At 44.6% G+C, this 17,630-nt stretch overlaps 1 protein-coding gene across 1 annotated transcript in view; it reads right to left on the reverse strand.

Annotated features, from left to right (window-relative positions):
• Window positions 1-3,593: 3,593 nt before the first annotated feature.
• The window catches only part of GAD2 (glutamate decarboxylase 2), a 742,591-nt gene continuing 728,554 nt past the window's right edge, over window positions 3,594-17,630 (reverse strand). The window contains exon 16 of the mRNA XM_069648150.1: window positions 3,594-8,235. Coding sequence (XP_069504251.1) covers window positions 8,062-8,235 — 174 coding nt within the window. The 3' untranslated portion in view covers window positions 3,594-8,061. The remainder of the gene's footprint in view (window positions 8,236-17,630) is intronic.

The following is a 17,630-nucleotide window of genomic DNA, read 5'->3' on the forward strand; positions in this document are numbered from 1 at the left end:
GACCTTCTGGGGCCTGGGTCCTCAATACTTCCAACTCTCTCTTCGTAAATACCTTCCTACTCGAGCTCTTCGCTCTTCGCTCCTCCACCTCCAATGCCCTCAAGGTCAGTCACTTCTCCAAGCAACGAGTTGGTGGTAGATCTCTTTCTTCGGCTGAGGCCTCCCTCTGGGACAGCCTCCCTGCCTCTCTGAAACTTGAAGAGAAGCATCTCTCGTGCCGAAGCACCTTAAGACCTTCCTCTTTGCTTCTGCCTTCTCTCTTCCTCTCCCTTGCTGGTTTCCTGTCTGATACTGCACTGGTCACCTGACTACCCTATGATTTCAGTCCCAGGTCCCTGCCCGCCCACGCACACTGCCTCCCGGCAACCCTTGCACTTGGGTCTGTATCTGTAACCCTACAGTCCCCATACCTGCACTTTTGGAAACCTGCTGTCTGCACTCACCATTGCACCTGCCACCTGCTGGCCGCACTTCTTGTTATTGTTTTGATCCCATATGCAGCACTGCCCCCTACCCTTTCCTCAGGCACTTTTCCCCCTCCACCTCCCCTGCAATCTAAATGTCACTTGGCCTAGTAAGATCATCTTCTCTGTCCTCCCTCTGTTCCCCCTTCATTGCCTCGTCGCACCTTGGAACACTTTTGTGCAGGCACGTTACAAATGCCATATCATATCATATCATAGATACTGGACATAGGGTGGGTGTGTTGGTGTAGAAAGGCAGCCTCACAAAAACAGATCAGTTGTCAAAATCATTAAAAAATAGCCCACATGTCCACACAGTATAGAAAATAGCAGAATAAGAAATCGCCGAGAAAAAGCCTGCCATTGACTTGCTTCTTAGAAAGCTGCTGTTATAAAGGAAAACATGTTAGGGAACTTCCCAGCGGGTAATATTACATTGGAGTTTGGAAAAAGAGAGTTGAGTGATTTGGCCGAGCAATGCCATAAAATTGTCCTTTGCTATGCCAACCAGATATTCTCAGTTCAGAGCCCCTTTCCTTCTCTAGCTCTTCTGTAGCAATGGTTTAGGCAAGTTTGTGGTGCAAGCACCACAAACATTCGCCAAAACTAAGAATGAAAGGAACCATTTAGACAGAGACCTATTCTAAGAGGCAAGGCCACTGAGATACCAAGGAAAACCATGAGACCATGTACTCTATGCTTTGAGGCACTGAGGGCTACTGCATGGAAGCAGCAATCAGAGGCATGAGTATTGCAAATCACACTGACTCAGTACATTTTTCTTGTTGGGATCCAATTTTGCAGTGCCAGCAAAAGGAGGAAATCTGGAAGAATGCATGGTAGAGGGGTTGCAACAATATCTGACACAATGGCGGACCTCTTGAGTGTGAATATGCACATGATGGAGATCATCTTGCATCCACTGTATGCATGCAGGAGAGGGCTTGTTAACATGAGTGTTCCTGATTGCTTGTGGCGAGCTAATGATCCAGATCTGCTGTGTGCACAAATGGATCACAATATCCAGGAAAGAGCCAGTCAGTTGCAATGTTGATCGGCCTCTTCCCAGAAAGCTCAGTGACAGGCCCAGAATGAGCCCCTTCAAGTAAATCGCTTTCAGTTAGTGTCATGCTTTCCTTGAGGAGCCATGCAGGTTACTTGGAACAAGGGCTGAATTCATAAAAAGTGCTAGGCTCTACCCCACTGAGCTGGCACCTGTATTAACAATATTGATATTGAATTGGGTGGCGTATAGCCGCATTGGTCACTGTCAAGTGACTAGAGTCCCCAGTCACTGAACAAACTGGGTTACAAACATTAGGTGTAACAATGGTGCTTTGTAATCATGTTGCAGGTATTGGAGAAAAATTTAAATGTTGAAATGAATGAGCACACAAGTGCATGGAATGGAGATTTATGGCCGGCTGGAGTTAGCAAGGTAAAGGGGCCACCATTAACTTTGTTGGCTAAGTGGAGTGCTACCTTCTTTTTCTCCTTTTTGGGGGAGCACCAGACAGAATGATAATGTAACTAGTAGTTGGCTTGTTGCCTTGTTTTTTCCCATGCAGGGAGGTTGAAAAATTCTCATAGAGCAAGAATACGTTTAGGATAAAAAGAAAATGGTAATGAGGAGTGAGTTTGTGATTTGTGAATGAGCTGGTCGAGGCACTTGTGTGGTTATGTTAAAAGGTGTGGTATTTAATGAATTAACTGATGATGACATGCATGCAGTGATACTTGGTTGTGGTGAACACATGGGAAAGGTGAAAGGTGGAGGGTCCAAGAACTGTACAGGGGATGTACAATAGTTTATTCTGTGTCTCTTCTTGTTTTCTTCTGCAACCCATGCTGGAATATGATATTTTATCTACGTTGTGGAATATCTTTGGAAAAATTGATGGAAAACATATTTTGTTTTGGTAATGTAGGAAATTGATATTGTTATGCTTTCTGTACTATTGATGTCAATGAATATGTATTGGTATTGTAGACCTGAAGAAGACCTGATGAAAAGGTTGAAACACGTGTTGGCATACCATCATTACAATTGATTAACTAATAACTTTCAGAGGTGTTGCTAAGGGGTCGAACTCTTAAAGGGTATAACAATTTGAAGAAATAACTGTTGTTCTACGCACAATTGGTCAGAGGCACACACATGTTCTCGGAATTCATAATGGCTGGCATTCCAAACAAGCTCTCCACTGCTCTGACTAGCTTCTTCCACTCCACGTGTTGCCACCGCAATCACACCAATCAAATCCTAATGATTAAAATACAAACTTACACTTATCTGCTGCATCTACTCCACCACCACCTGAGCCACAACCATCTGCTGCTGCTGACCAGGAAACAGAAGAGGAACTCGTCCGAGAGCTCCTGTTCCTATTTCCCCAAATCAATCTTGTTTATGGTTGTTTTTGTTGGAAAATGCTGTGTACGCCTGCTCAAAGTAGATTTCAACAATTGGGCTCCTGGTTGTTGGAGCCTATTCTACCCAGGAGGGTTGCTTAGGAAACAAAAATTACAGTTGAATAGGTCCAAGGTAAATTTTGCTCAGAGAATACTCCTACTCCTTGTTACCCTCTGCATACATAAAGAAATAGTCACTTTTTCATACTCTGTTTGTGAAACCAATCTTGTTTTCTATATATCTAAAGTTGTATAAGTCAACATAAAATGGACATTTAAGAGATAAGACATCAAATGGTGCTTAACCGGAAATACAGACAAAAATATTTACATCACACAGAGCCAAAAATGTTTTGGCACAACAGCCAATTTGTGTGTGTAAGACAAACCCGACCTCACGCGTGGTTTGTCAAGGGATTCGCCTGCTCAAAGACCTTTCACCACTAAGAATAGAAACCATTAGCTCTGTGGCTTTATGGCGGAATTCTAAAGACTATAATGGTGTAGTCAAAGGGCCGTACTGGCTGTTAACAGCCTTTTGACCTCGTAGAAGGCCTGTGCTGCTCTTGGGACTGCCACTTTGGGCTGGCAGGCCATTTCTAGTTGGTCATCCGGATGCACCATTATAGCCTCATTCAATCCTTTGTGATCAGAGATTATCAGATGATCCTACAACACAGTCACCACAGGAAAATTATAAAAGCAAAGATTCTAGTATATTTTTTAAAAGCTTTATTGGGTTCTTTGAGACAACACACAAACTGCTTTGATAAGTTACAGGTTTTTATGTTTGATAGGAAGTGCGTGACCTAGAGAAGCTTTTTTTCTTGGTCCACATATACAGTAACTACTGTCATCCTGTTAAAATACTACATGTGTACCCTGAATTTGGTCCATAAATGAATTCAGCATAGTTTGGAAGCAGCATCACACCTTCAAGATATTAACAGAATGTTAAGAAAACTGCTTCCTTGTCTACACCTGACCAGTTTGACAATTGATAATCTGATAAAAACACAGCTATACCCCAATCAATGTTAAGTTCTTTATGAAATATTGCAATTTGAGATTTCTTTAAACAACATGCTTTTTGCGATTTGTATTCCCCTGTTGTCCGTTAGGTTTATTTGATGCCGGTGGGCAAGGGTCCATTTCCAAGAGGCATAAAAAAGCCATTACTTGTGGTCATTGAATTGCATACGGCACTGGGAGGAAGGTCTCTCAGCAGGCCAGACACCAGCTGCTAGCGGAGGCCACTGAGCCAAAACCTGTTACAGGTCGGAGCACACGCTTGACAATTATCAATACTGATACTAGACAGAAAAAAAAAAGACATCTCAATAATATATTGTACAAGCTTATACAACAACACAGGTTGATTTGCAACACTGTACAGTTTAAATCTAAAGTGCACGTCCTCAATCTGAGGTGACAAGACAGTACTATCAAGATACAGGGTTAAAGGCAACACAGTTACAGACACAGTTCAGTTCCTCTTCTCAAGTCCCGCCCATAAGGTATTACACAGAATCAAAAAATGTCACTTATCTTCTTCGGTTAAAATAGCCATATCACACACTTCATTTTTTTCAAGTATCTTAAGGAATAAAGAAACAATATTGCCTAGTAAAGGATAGCGGGCATGAAAAGTCCTGTTTTTTTTAAAAGGAGGATCTAGCGCCAAGAGGCCCGAATTAGGCGAATGTCGTGCTTTAGAAAATTCCCACAAAACAACACCTGAGCCCTTCGTGCTTCACACCAGCCTACTTCTGGCAATGCTGTCATGATATTGCCATCCTTTGCAGTGCTAACTTTGGTAGAGATTGCTAATAACGTCATGGGACGCTCTGAACTGTGCACACGCCTGTAATTTGGGGTCCTGGCAGATCTGACTGCTTCCTGTCTGCGGCTTTGCAATTACAGTCTTTTGGTTGCCAAGATCTTTTCAGAGCAGTCGCGTTTGAGCGTTGCAGCCCTTATCTCGGCCGGGATGAGAGTCCTTCCCCTGTCATTATGCTATCTCATTCTGACAGGGCACTGCGAGGAAGGTCAGATGGTCCAGGGAAGTCCCTCTTTGAATGTGAATCAGTGAATTATCTTGAAACATCCTTCCATGTAGGTTCACCATTGGAAGACATAGGTCGTTCTGCAGCATTTTCTCTGAAGGTATTGCATATGCAGTGCGCCAGCAGCTTTTTAGCATGGCAACCAGGGGGCATGGGACTGTGGGGCTGGGCTAATTGAACCACTGATTAGCAAAATACAGCCACGTTTTTAAAATGACAGAATAGGCACATTACCTGCACTGAATATCATTATATGGGCATATTTAATAGTATACATATCCATCTAGGATGTTCTGAACACCTGGATGGATGTTGTCATTCGTCATGCCTAGTTATAACATATAGCACATGCCGCAAACACATGTTCACTCTTGTCGAATCTCTAAATTAATTATTACTTGCTTGCCAACATTATCCGTTCGGGGGATGCTAGTCCAGTCCTGGTTTTAACTTCGCATTCTGGGACTTGTAATCCTGGATTTATAAAGGGGAACTCCAGAACTACCAACCACAAAATGCAAAGTTAAAACCCAGACTGGACTAGCATCTCCTGGATGGAAGGAATAATGTTGCATGCATGTTATTAACCACAGGCTCCTGGGTTTCTGGTTTTTTTTGGTACGACGTTGATACATCAACAGCGTTTTTTTCACTGAGTTTTTTTGCCGACAGTTTTTGGACGAAGAAACGCCTTGAAAAATATGAGGGAGTGGCTTAAGGGTATAGAAAGGGCAAGGGTGGGGAAGAGGGAGTACGTAATGCGGGAGGGAGGCTTGGGGGGAACCTCTATTTTTGATGAGTTTTTTAGGCTGTATGCAAAAAACTCATAGAAAAAACACGGGCGGTATAGGGACATAGACCCTTTTTTTTAACATGATCACAGTCCCTTGCAATCTGAGGTTTGCGACAGTCCAGTCGACTTCACATCCTGCAAGCACCCAACAAGTGGTTTGCTTTGCAACACAATATGTGACTTAACTCGACGTTTGCTAAGCATGGCCAATCTATCACAGGTCTTGAAACACATGCTCATATACCCAGGTGATAACTTATGTTCACGTGGCCTGGCAGTGCCCAGGGTAGGTCCCCACTAATTCCACCACTTGTCATCAGTTCACTTCTAAGAGTACGGCACGTTGACCTTCTCCCCAGATGTCACGCAAGGGGTCAGCATGTGCTTGTGGCCATCCCATTGGCCCCTATCGAATATGCAGCCCCTTTAATTGTAAATACATTTCTCTTTTATTTTGTTTGGTATACATATGGGCAATACTTTCACCATTTGTGGGACCAGAGCAGGCCGCTTGTGTCAAGTATTTTGGCTAAACCAGAATACGTATTTTCTTTTCAATCTAAACTGTGGAGCAAAAGGTGTGTGACGGGGGAATGCAAAGAGCAGCCACGATAAGTGCGTCGCTCCCACAAGGCACCTTCTAATTAAGCTAATTGATTAACATGTTCAGTGTCTCAGGTCCACTCTCTCAGTTCATTCTCACTGGATGCATTGGCAGCCTAAATCTTCAGAATTGTTGGCATCTCCCTGATCCAACATCAACTGCCCTGAATACGATATTGAACCGACATCACATTGATCATTATCTATTGATCCACCAGAGTCCTTGAAATGATTTCAAATACATTTGGGCTATCTGAAATGTACCCAAATGGAGAGCTGTGTTGGAGGTTATGTGCTTTAATGCAATCATCTTCCCAGTTTCTACTAAACGTGCTTCATTTTCTACCTACTTACGGCCTGATTCACAGAACCTTTCTCTAAAGGATTGCACCTGTATAGTGCGCTGCTGTGAATCAGGCCCTGCATGGCTCATTCTCCTCTTTCTTTGCTAAATGTTATAAATTGATCGCAACAACTTTCCCATATTCATCAATGAAAATTCATCCACACCTGATCAAGGACTAATTCCAATGGACGCACCTACCAACCTCAACTCACCGTATTGTGCTAGTGTTAAAAGATGCCAGCCCAGATGCTGGCTACCCACACTCTGTACAGCGCTCTGCTGCTCGCGCTTTAAACAATAAAAAAACAAAACAAAATTGAAACATAGTATTCAGGTATCCCCTTTCCTGTAAAATATTATAACAATATTCGCAAGAGCCCAGAAACCGCTGTCCAAGTCAAAAGGCAATAGAAACAAACTTTTGGATAGTCAATAAAACATTTTTAAAATGCTGGATACTCTTTGTTCCGCGTAATGTGCAACACATTGCAAATACATAGTTATTTCTATTAAATAGAAAGGGCACCAGGTCATTCAAAAGCACAACCTTTGGGGCTCCATTTAGAATAGCGGCCATTGTGTGCACCTAGCTGCCATCTTGCTTGTTATTGTTTCTTGTGATTAGAAGCATCTTGGAAAGTTGATGCACTCTTCTGTTTTGAATGTACTAAAGATGAGGGTTTTGTATTATAGACATCAGGTACTTTTCCTTTTTATTTGGTCCCAGTTTTAAAGATAAACACTGATATATTTTATATCTGTGATTAACATAACTAAAAACGCATCAGTGCCTTATTCTGGCCCATTGTTTCTTTTACAGACAACAACAAAAATAAAAAGTCTATAACTTACAAAATAGGATCTTTGTAATATATATATATATATATTTGTTCTTGTTTTTGTAAAATTACATATATTTAAATACACCAGAAATGTTCCTATAGGTAAATCAGAAATTATTTAGAATACTATGAAAAAAGGCAATACATTTTTCCTTCAAAACATACACGTTCTCACTTAATGCTTCTATCACTTCATAAATATGTATTCACTTTACTGGTTTGTAAATATGGCACCATTCACTTCGATGACTTTCAGATATTTTAAGATGTTCCAGTCTGTGAGAAATTCAAACAAATCATTTTCCGTTCCTCGCCATTTTGAATGCATCATTAAGTAGCTCTTTACAGAGGTATCTAACACTTAAGGGAACATTTGAAGAGGAGCGATGTTTCTTGATTTTAAACTGTACTCTACCTTGACAGCACAATATAGAATCACTTTGAAACACACTACAAGTACATTCACACAGTTTGTCACAACTCAGTTGTGCCTAAGTAGGGATGTGCAGAAGCCTAGACTGTGCTACAGTAGAGACTATAAATCCTGTCCCAGGCGTTCAATTTCATCAGTGAGGAAATCAATGTCCTGAAAGGAGGCGGCAGGGTTTGAGATGACCATCCGGAAGAAGTTGGCTTTGTCTCCAAGCGGCTGATAGCTGACCATGGTAGATCCGCATTCCATCATCCTGGCCTTAATCACCGGTGCAACCTAAAAAGACACAAGCCATGGTATTCATTTACGGTCAATCTGCCAAGCTGTGGAATGCTCTTCTATTTTAGATCCACAACTTCCAGGTCAATGCTACATTTTGTCAAGTCTTTAAAGTCTGGCTAGCCTTACTGCCATTCTGGCATTCAAAGTAACATTCAATTAATGTTTCTTAAAGTCATCGGCCAAATCAGCTGGGAGCCAGAAGCTGTAGTGCCCAAGAACAAGCAGAACAACATGTAGGCATGAACCATTTCTGTATGCCCTAAGAGCAAATCTGGACTACCTGCACACGCAATGGCACTGAGCACACACACCCACCCCCATCATGTACAACACTGGTTACTGTCACACACTGCACACCTCTACCATATGCTTGCTCCTGAGTCATGGCTTGCACAGGGCCCTTCTGGCAGGATAGGCTCAACTTACGTCTACTAGATGCATATCCCTTCCATGTCTACACTGGCACACCTTACATTCAGCGACAAGTTTGCAACATAACAACTAGCGTGCATCTCTAGCCCTCAAGTATGGCATAGGATTTAGCCCACATATGGCACACTCCAGCCACACACTCTTCAAACCATACACCCATGCTTTGGCTTGCAATGTACCAAAACATGCAGCAGATGTGTGCTATGGAAAAGGCAGTTCACACATACATGTGTAATACTTTATAAAATACTTTTTTAAAACATGTTTGTGCTGATCCACAAGATCTGCATGTGTACAAATATGTAGTGGCTGTTGGGGGAACCACTGACATTTTGCATTGAACAAGGGGCACCACAGTAAGCGCTGTCACTCTTGTTGATGGTCTGCTGCATGCCCGCCATAGGCTGATGGAGGGATGGTCCTTCAGTTTTGTACATTGGTGTTTGGGTTTTATTTCTGGCCTTGGAGTAGAGTCGGAATATGTTAGGAATAAATAGGTGAAGAGGGATCAGCTAGTTTTCCTTTCCTCCCCAATTGGTAGACACAGTCAACCAATCAGGCTAAGTTGCAAGGTGTGGAATGGAATGAATCGAACTACAGTGCAACAAATGATTACACCAACTGAATGACTTCCCATGCATTGGAATATTGTACTATAAGTATTAAAGTTATTTAATTCAAACAGATTTTAATGGACAGGGAAAGCTTCATTTTTCGTTTTGGCACATTTGGTGGTGCTAGCGCCACCTAATGCCCACAACTTTGGAACTGTACTATAAGGGAAAGGAGAAAGGGGAGTTCGGGAGCAGTGTATGGCATTGTCATGGCAACTTGCCAACGCTTGCCAATGAAATACCCAATGCACCAGTTAGGCCTTGTTTTTTAAAGGAGGGCTGTGCTTCTGCCATTTTCGCCCGTGCTTTAATGAGTTCAAAACTAGTATAAACATTTAGTAAATTAAGTGTATTCAATCATCATTTTAATTGAATAAGATGTTACGGACATTATATACTTATACTGTAATTTATTTAAATTTTAAATCCTTTGTTAACTTTAATCGTATTTGAAAATCATCAAAAATAAATTATGTACTTCAAGAATTGTTTTCAATTTGGAATACTTGTCGGACCAATTGTTAGAATTAATGAGAGCAAGGGTAGATATGTAATGGTGGTTACTAGTTCAGGGTGATTAACTCACGCACCGACGAGGAACAGGACTGCGAATCCCAGCAGACGGAGAGGCTGTCACCTGCTGAACGATGACTCCTCCCCAGTCACTCGGGAAAGCAGGAAGCAGCTGATCGCTCTGGCAGATCTGCGCTTCAACAAGTAAACCCGGAGTACTAGGCACTAGAACTGCAGCCCAGTGAGTGTATTCTTCAGTGACAGTATGGTCTACGTGGTTAAGAAGGTGTCATGGTCTGGGCGTGGGGAAGAGGAGGATGAGCGGAGGCAGCGTGAAGAACTGCGGTGGGAGGTGGAATACGCCAAGGGTTCCGAGCACAGCGAGCCCTCCCCCTTGCTAGATGGAGGTCCTGGGACCAGCAACATGAGTGCCAGGGAGGTGAGAGGCTGAAGGGACAAGTGGTAGTGTAAAGCTGACGTTATTCGTGTGTTTATTCCAGGCATTGGTGGTATTGTTGGGGACACTGACTGGAATGCTGTTGTTTCCGAATGAAAGCGGTCTATAAAAATCAGACTACAGATTGTTGTATCGAACTAGTGACTTTTCCCAGAAGCTCACTGTCTCCAGAGCTCTGGTTCTCTCTAGGAAGAACTATTGCAACAGCCACTTTCTAAACTTTCCTGCCTCTACTCTTCGACCTTTACAACTTATCTAGAACAGAACTGCAAGCCTTGTCCTTGGCCTCAAGCCCAGGGATCTTATCGCTCCAGCTCTGAAATCTCTTCACTGGCTCCCTGTGGCTGCTAGGATTAACTTCAAGACCCTCTGTATCATCCACAAGCCTGCCTGACCTTGTCCATCTGATTTGCCTGACCTTAACATGCCGGACGCAAGGCGGCACCATAGCGAGGCTGTGCCTCGTATCTGACCAACTACTTGATTATACACATTCGCCGGTAGGCGGATGCGCCGGCGGCCACCGACGAAGGCCAGACAAAGGCCCTGTTTGCCGCTGTTCGCCGGCGTGAGCCACAAGCCACCCGTACTATTGCTAAGGTGAGCGCCTCCATTTTCATCAGTTGACCTCTCCCGCGCTTTATCACGGTCCCCGCACCCCCCCGCAAAGTGGCTACGAGTACACCTTACCCATTCCGAACTAGGTTTATGGCCCACGCTCAGCCTTCTGTCTCTGCGCAAGAATGTAACAGCTAGTCAATATTAGACATTGACAGACTCATCCTGTCGCATTAGATTGCTAGGTATTATCTGCTGTACTTTTTTAATGGTCTGCCCAGTGTATCTACTAGCTGACTCCCTAGACTACGATGTATTGTGCCCTTAGACCACACCTGCATTTCCTAACCTCACACGCCTGCGCCTCAAAGTTTACACCTCGGCCTAACCTTCAACTCGCCTCCTACACACTGCTCACCATCCTTGCCCTATTTGGCCCACAGCTTTCCCACACTACTGCCCGACACCACACACCATCTTCAACCACAATGCACAAAACCATGCTGCCCACACTGGTTGCCAACCTACCGGGTGCACCTCCGTCATACAACACAACTCTGGCTAATCCATACCTAAATGCACCTGCCCTTTGGCTACAACACTTCACCACCAAACCTACCTCTAACCAACCATGCCCCAATAGCACCAGGAATGCTAGACTTGGCTATCGCCTTTACAATAGCAACGCATCAAGTGCCTCGCATAAACATATACTGTCTCCTCAGACTACATTAACTTCACCTAACCTCCCGAAGCAACCTTGTGACACTTCTGTTAGAAACCAAAGACTAGCTTCCAGATGCCATCACTGGTCCTATCATATTAGCATCCCTAATATGGAAAAAACCAAAAACACCTCTTCTCCTCTGGCACCAACAACTGGCGTAACCCCCACTGATAACTATCCCAACATAGTGACCAAACTCAAAGGTGCACTTATAAACGCACGCTCTGTCCCTGCCCATGCCTTAGACATCGCTAATTTCATCACGACAGAAAACCTAGACTTCTTAGCTATCACGGAAACCTGGCTGCACGCAGCCTCGGGGCCTGCCCTGACCTTAGCCATCCCTGACAACTACTCTCTTATTAGATGTGATAGGGACACTAACCAAACTAAAGGGGGGGATTAGCATTTATTTTCAAGAGCTTGCTCAATCTTAGAGTGGACAACACACTGCAACTGCCATCTGCTGAACTTCTTTCTATTAAACTACCGATCTCGCCCAATCACACAGCCTCAGTGCTTCTCATATACAGGCCACACTTCCACATTTGCTGAGGACATCTCATCCATCGTAGCCTCAAGCATTAAGCCAAAATCGCAAATCATCATACTTGGTGACTTCAATCTGGGATACGACACAAATGACACCAAAGCCAACGACATAGCCACTGTTCTGTCTGACTTTGGTCTCACCCAACATGTGAACAAACCCACTCATATCAAGGGACGTACCCTCGATTGGGTCTCAGACATGAACTGTGCACTAAAGGTAACCTCTGTGACACCCTGTGCTTGGTCGGATCACTACAAAATAATATTCTCCATTAACTCCAGCCCACCCATTGACAATCCCAACATTGCACCACCCGCCTTTACTCGAAACAACAAGGATATTACAGTTGAGAAACTTCTCCCCCTTATCCTCCCGTTACTGAACCCGACCGCCTCCACTTGCTCAGACCCCATCGCCCTCGTTGACACCGACAACCGTGCCATGCTAAAAGCCCTTGACCCTATTGCCCCTCTCAAACTACGCAAACAAAAACCTTGCAAACATCTTAATTCATGGTTCACCCCTCACCTACGTGAACTACGCAAAGCAAAAAGAAAAGCTGAGTCACATTGGAAAAGCTCACCTACTCTCGCCAATAGAAATAACCTTACAGCCGCCTCCATCACCTACAAAGAAGCTATCCTAACAGCCAAAAAAGAAGTGTACATCAGGATCACACAAGCACAATCCAACACCAAGGAACTCTTCAAGATCCTGAAGGAACTAGAGTCCCCAGTAGCTCCATTGGTTACATGCACCCCGGACACTGAATAGTGTTCCAATATACAAAAAGCACTACTAAACAAAATTGCCTTGCTCCAAGCTAAATTCAATAGCAAAAAAAGCCTCCTCTCGGATTCAGCGGGTAACCCCCAGTTCTACAATACCTCCGCTCCAAAACACTCATTCAAACCCTTCTCCTTCTCACCCCTTTCCATCAAGGAAGTTGAAAACATCATTATGAAACTCAAGCCCTCCAACTGCCAAGGAGATGACTGCCCCGCGCCGGTCGTAAAGGAAGCAGCTCATGACCTTGCACCCTTCATTACCGCCTTTATCAATTCTTCATTCAAATCGGGCACAGTACCCGATAACCTTAAGGATGCATGGGTCCTCCCCTTAATCAAAAAACCCAACCTTGACTCCAGCAATCCTACCAACTACAGGCCGATCACCACAGTGCCTTACCTACTTAAAATTCTGGATCGTGCAGCCTATCTCCAAATCCAGGATTACCTGTATACCAACCAACCTATTAGGGCTTAGACAATCTGGCTTCTGTCCAAGACATGGTACAGAGACAGCCCTGATCGACTTAAAAACCCAAATCGAGGACTTGAAAGACAAGGGCAAACTAGCTCTCTTGCTCCTTCTTGACCTCTCTGCCGCATTTGATTTGGTCGATCACCAAATCCTCTGCCATTACCTCAAGATAGCCGCCCACTTCTCTGACACAGCTACTTCCTGGATCAGCTCCTTTCTGGAAAATAGATCTATGAGGGTCTTTTCCACCTCTGCCGCAGCCGATCCAGCACATGTCCCTTGCGGAGTCCCGCAAGGCTCTTGTGTATCGCCCACGTTGTACAACGTGTTTACTAAACCGCTCTTTGATATTCTTGACTATCTGGGTGTCTCTTACACAAATTATGCTGACGACACCCAGATACTCATTCCTATCACTGGAGACTATGTAACCGATGTCAACGCACTCAACTCAATCTACTCAGTCATCCAGGCCTGGATGGCACACCACAGGCTTTGCCTTAACGATGAGAAAACTGAGTTACTCATCCTAGGCTCTCAGCCCAAACTAACTAAACTTGACCCTAAATATAATTCCTTCATTATCGATGGAAATGTCATTAAAGTCACCAACGTCACGAAAACACTAGGACTCTATCTAGACTCCATGCTCTCTCTCAACAGACAAACCAATTCAGTAGCCTCAGTCTCATCATACACTTGTAAACTCATCACAGCCTGTCGCCCCTTCCTCACTACTGACAATTGCCTGATCCTAGCCAGAACCCTCATCATGTCTAAAATTGACTATTGTAATGCCCTCTATTTAGGGACTAGGCAAAAAAACCTTGATAAACTTCAGGTCACCCAAAACAATGCCATTAGGGCTGCCCTCAATATCCCTAGGCACTCACACATTTCTTACACTAGCGCAACCTACACTGGCTACCCATTACACTCCGTATTTCACTCAAAACACTTGTTCTAACACACAAAGCACAAAACAATGCTGCACCTGCTTACTTGTCCTCGCGCTTTACACAACATACAGCAGCTAGACCACTGAGATCAGCACAGCTGCACACATTAACCACCCCTAGCTTCAAGCTTCAGACAGCTAGGGGCTCCAGTTTCCCAGTCCTGGCTGCTAAATTGTGGAATTCCCTGCCCAATGGCCTCAGGAATGTACCAGCCACCCAATCCTTCAAAAACAGAACTAAACGTTGGCTTCATGAACAAGATGCACTGACCTCCGCCTTGTAATTCTCACAGCGGTCACCTGTAATCAGGCCTCCCACTGTACATACTGTATATTTGACATTTCTGCCAGTCCGTGCATTATCCATGATCGCTGGTACTGTTCTTGCTTTAAATCTTGTATATATAATGTAATGTATTATTTGTACCTATCTTTGTATCACTCTTCTGCAACTTCCTTTCTAAACATGCGCCCTGATGCCCTTGGGCCGGTTGCGCAATACAAATAAACGAATACAAATACAAATACAAGGCTTTCTGGGGCCTGTGACTGCTCTATATCCAACTTTCTCTTCCAAAACATCTTGCTTCTTGAGTTCTTCCCTCATCCACCTCCAAGTCTCTGAGGGTCAGACGCTTCTCCAAGCAGAGAGTTGGGGGCAGATCTATCTCATCAGCTGGGTATTCCCTCTGGACAAGCTTCCCTGTCTCTCTCAAACTTGAGCAGAACCACCTCTGGTTCCGTAAGCAACTGAAGACCTTCCTTTTCGCTTCCACTTTCTCTCTTCCTCTCCCCTACTGATGCACCTGACTGTTTCGCCCACAGGGTCACCTGGTCACCCTCTGAACCCGGGCCCAGGCTCCTGCATGTCCCGTTGCCCTTGCACCGCCTTTGGGCTCCCCAGCACCTAAGAATGTGTATCTGCAACACTACAGCCCCTTCTCTCTGCACTTATGAGCCACCCGCTGGCTACACTTTTGAGTTAACTGCACCTCCCCCTTCTATTCCCCCTGGCACTTCTCCCCTTCACTCTTCCCCGCACTTGCGCGATCTGTATGACACCAGGCCTGGTAAGATCATTATTTTGTCCTCCCTTTGTTTCCCCCTCCCTGTCTTGTCGTGCCTAGAAACACTTGTGTACAGGCGCGTTATAAATGCCACATCAAATGATATACTGTTGTAGCATTTCCTTTGGTAACTAGCCTTTGACCTCCATGTTTAAAGTTGCGGTCCGCAGCAGGTACCAGGAGGCATTGCATTAGTATGAGACTAGACTGAGAACTAGTGAGGCAGGTGTCTTGTTTAGCAACCCGCCCTGACCTTAGTGTTGATGTGGATATGTAAAATAGCCAAATTTGAAGATGTGGTGAAATGTAAGACCCCTTTTCGATAGAGTACAGTGGCAACACTTTTGTCTTTATTGGGAACACTCACATGTTCCTAACAATGTTCCCTACGAAGCAGTGCTGCACTGACCCAATCCTCATCCCCTCACCCTACATTTTCAAATGATTACTCTCTGTGTCTTCCACAGTTATTACGCTTATCACTCACCAACTCTCCTGATGTCTCAGAACCTGCTTGGGCATCTGCATTTTGCTTGAGCCTTCGTTTGTTTATTTGTCTACTGTCTTTTAACGTATGCTCTCATCAGATCCATAGTCCTGATCGCGGTTTGAAGAGTCATGTTTTGCCCATGTGATTTCCGCTGAGCGGTGTAGTGGTGACCTTGAAAAGATGGAGGTGCAACTTTACATCCCCTTGTACATGCTTTTTGATAAGTTTCGAATGTGTTTGGGGAGGTGGTTTGGGTTCCAAATGGATGGCACGTGGATGGATAGCTTTTTGAATTTCATGGCAGTGCAAATAAATTGAGAGGGTTGAGTGGGGGAGGGGTTGGGGCAACAAAGTGTTTAATTACGAGCTGAGGGTGCAGGCTTTTGGACTGATTTTATAGTCTAAGCCTAAGTAATTTGTATAGGTAGGGACCTCTGCGTATTTGGAATCTCCCCCCACCCACTTCTTTTTTTTACTCCTGATTACCGGGTTATATGTAGCTCAGGTCTTTTTACTCTGGCCCACTGACTATCCCTTGCCCCAGGGTTGTGTGAGGGGCACTACTACCTTGCCCACCTGCGACCTTCTTGAGTGGTGCTCTATGTTCATTAAGGCAGCACACAATAAAGATAACAGGAGTGTTTACTGCCGGAGCCACTATGCGGCCACCCCTTGCCCTCATGATGAGTCAGCCTGTAGGGAGGGCAACAGAATTGGTATCTGTCACAACCTGCAAATTACAAAGACTCTGTGTACTCCCTGACAGATATAAGCTGGTTACTGGTTGTGACTAAATGAGACAAGTGACACAAATGGTTTCTCCTCTGACCATTTTTTTCTGTTACTTTTAATCATAAACAATAAGCCCCAAGGGGTCTGACAATATATGCTGTACAGAAAATCGCATACAAATAAACTCTTAAAGGCCAGAAGATTCTAATTTGGTTCCACCCTGTCCCCTTATTCAGGGGTGTACAGGAGACTCTTCCTCCCCCAGAATCTCAACTGGTGACCCGAACTACCCACCCAATCCTGTGTCATCATGTTTGAAGCTTGAAGAAGGCCCCAAGCCCCTGATTGGATAGATAGCACCAGCCACCAATCTTATTAGGTAGAAGTTGGTTTGTTTTATTAGCCGTCTATAAGTTACTGTTCAAGATGTAATAACTGCATATGCATACTACCAATCTATATCCATATATAGTGCCATATCACAGTGGCTCCAGGCCCATGCTTTGGAGAAGGACATGCTCCTCGTCATGGGAAGTTATAATGGGGCAGGTTCCTTCCAACCCGCGCACAGCTCAGTAACCACTGGTGCTCCCCTGCTTATAGCTGTTCACAGACTGGGTGCTCTCCTATGTGCGGGCCCGCTCACCTTAGGACTACCTTCATGAGTAGTGCTTAGGGTGCGCAGGCCCATCCTTAGTCAGTCTGTGACTGTGTGCCCAAAGCCTTGAGTCCAGGCTGAGCTCCTCATGCCTCTGGTGTTCTGTTGTGGCTTTGCCTGGGAGGTGCTCTCTCGTGGGCTTGACCTTCCCGTTCCTCATGCCAGAGCGTCCCATTCGCCCCGGTTTTTCTGCAGTCTGCCGTTCATGGATTCTGTGCCCTTTCTCAGACTTGTCTCCTGTCATCTTAACATGGCATTCTGCAGCCTGGCACCATCTCCTCATTGGGCCACCCAGCTCACATGGCCCAGGGTGTACTCTTCACCCGGGCTGCTCTGGGTGTCACTGCCACCTGGGGATTTCATTCTA

This window comes from Ambystoma mexicanum, chromosome 2q (genome assembly GCF_040938575.1).
Source record: "Ambystoma mexicanum isolate Mex_15411 chromosome 2q, UKY_AmexF1_1, whole genome shotgun sequence".
Lineage (NCBI taxonomy): Eukaryota > Metazoa > Chordata > Amphibia > Caudata > Ambystomatidae > Ambystoma > Ambystoma mexicanum.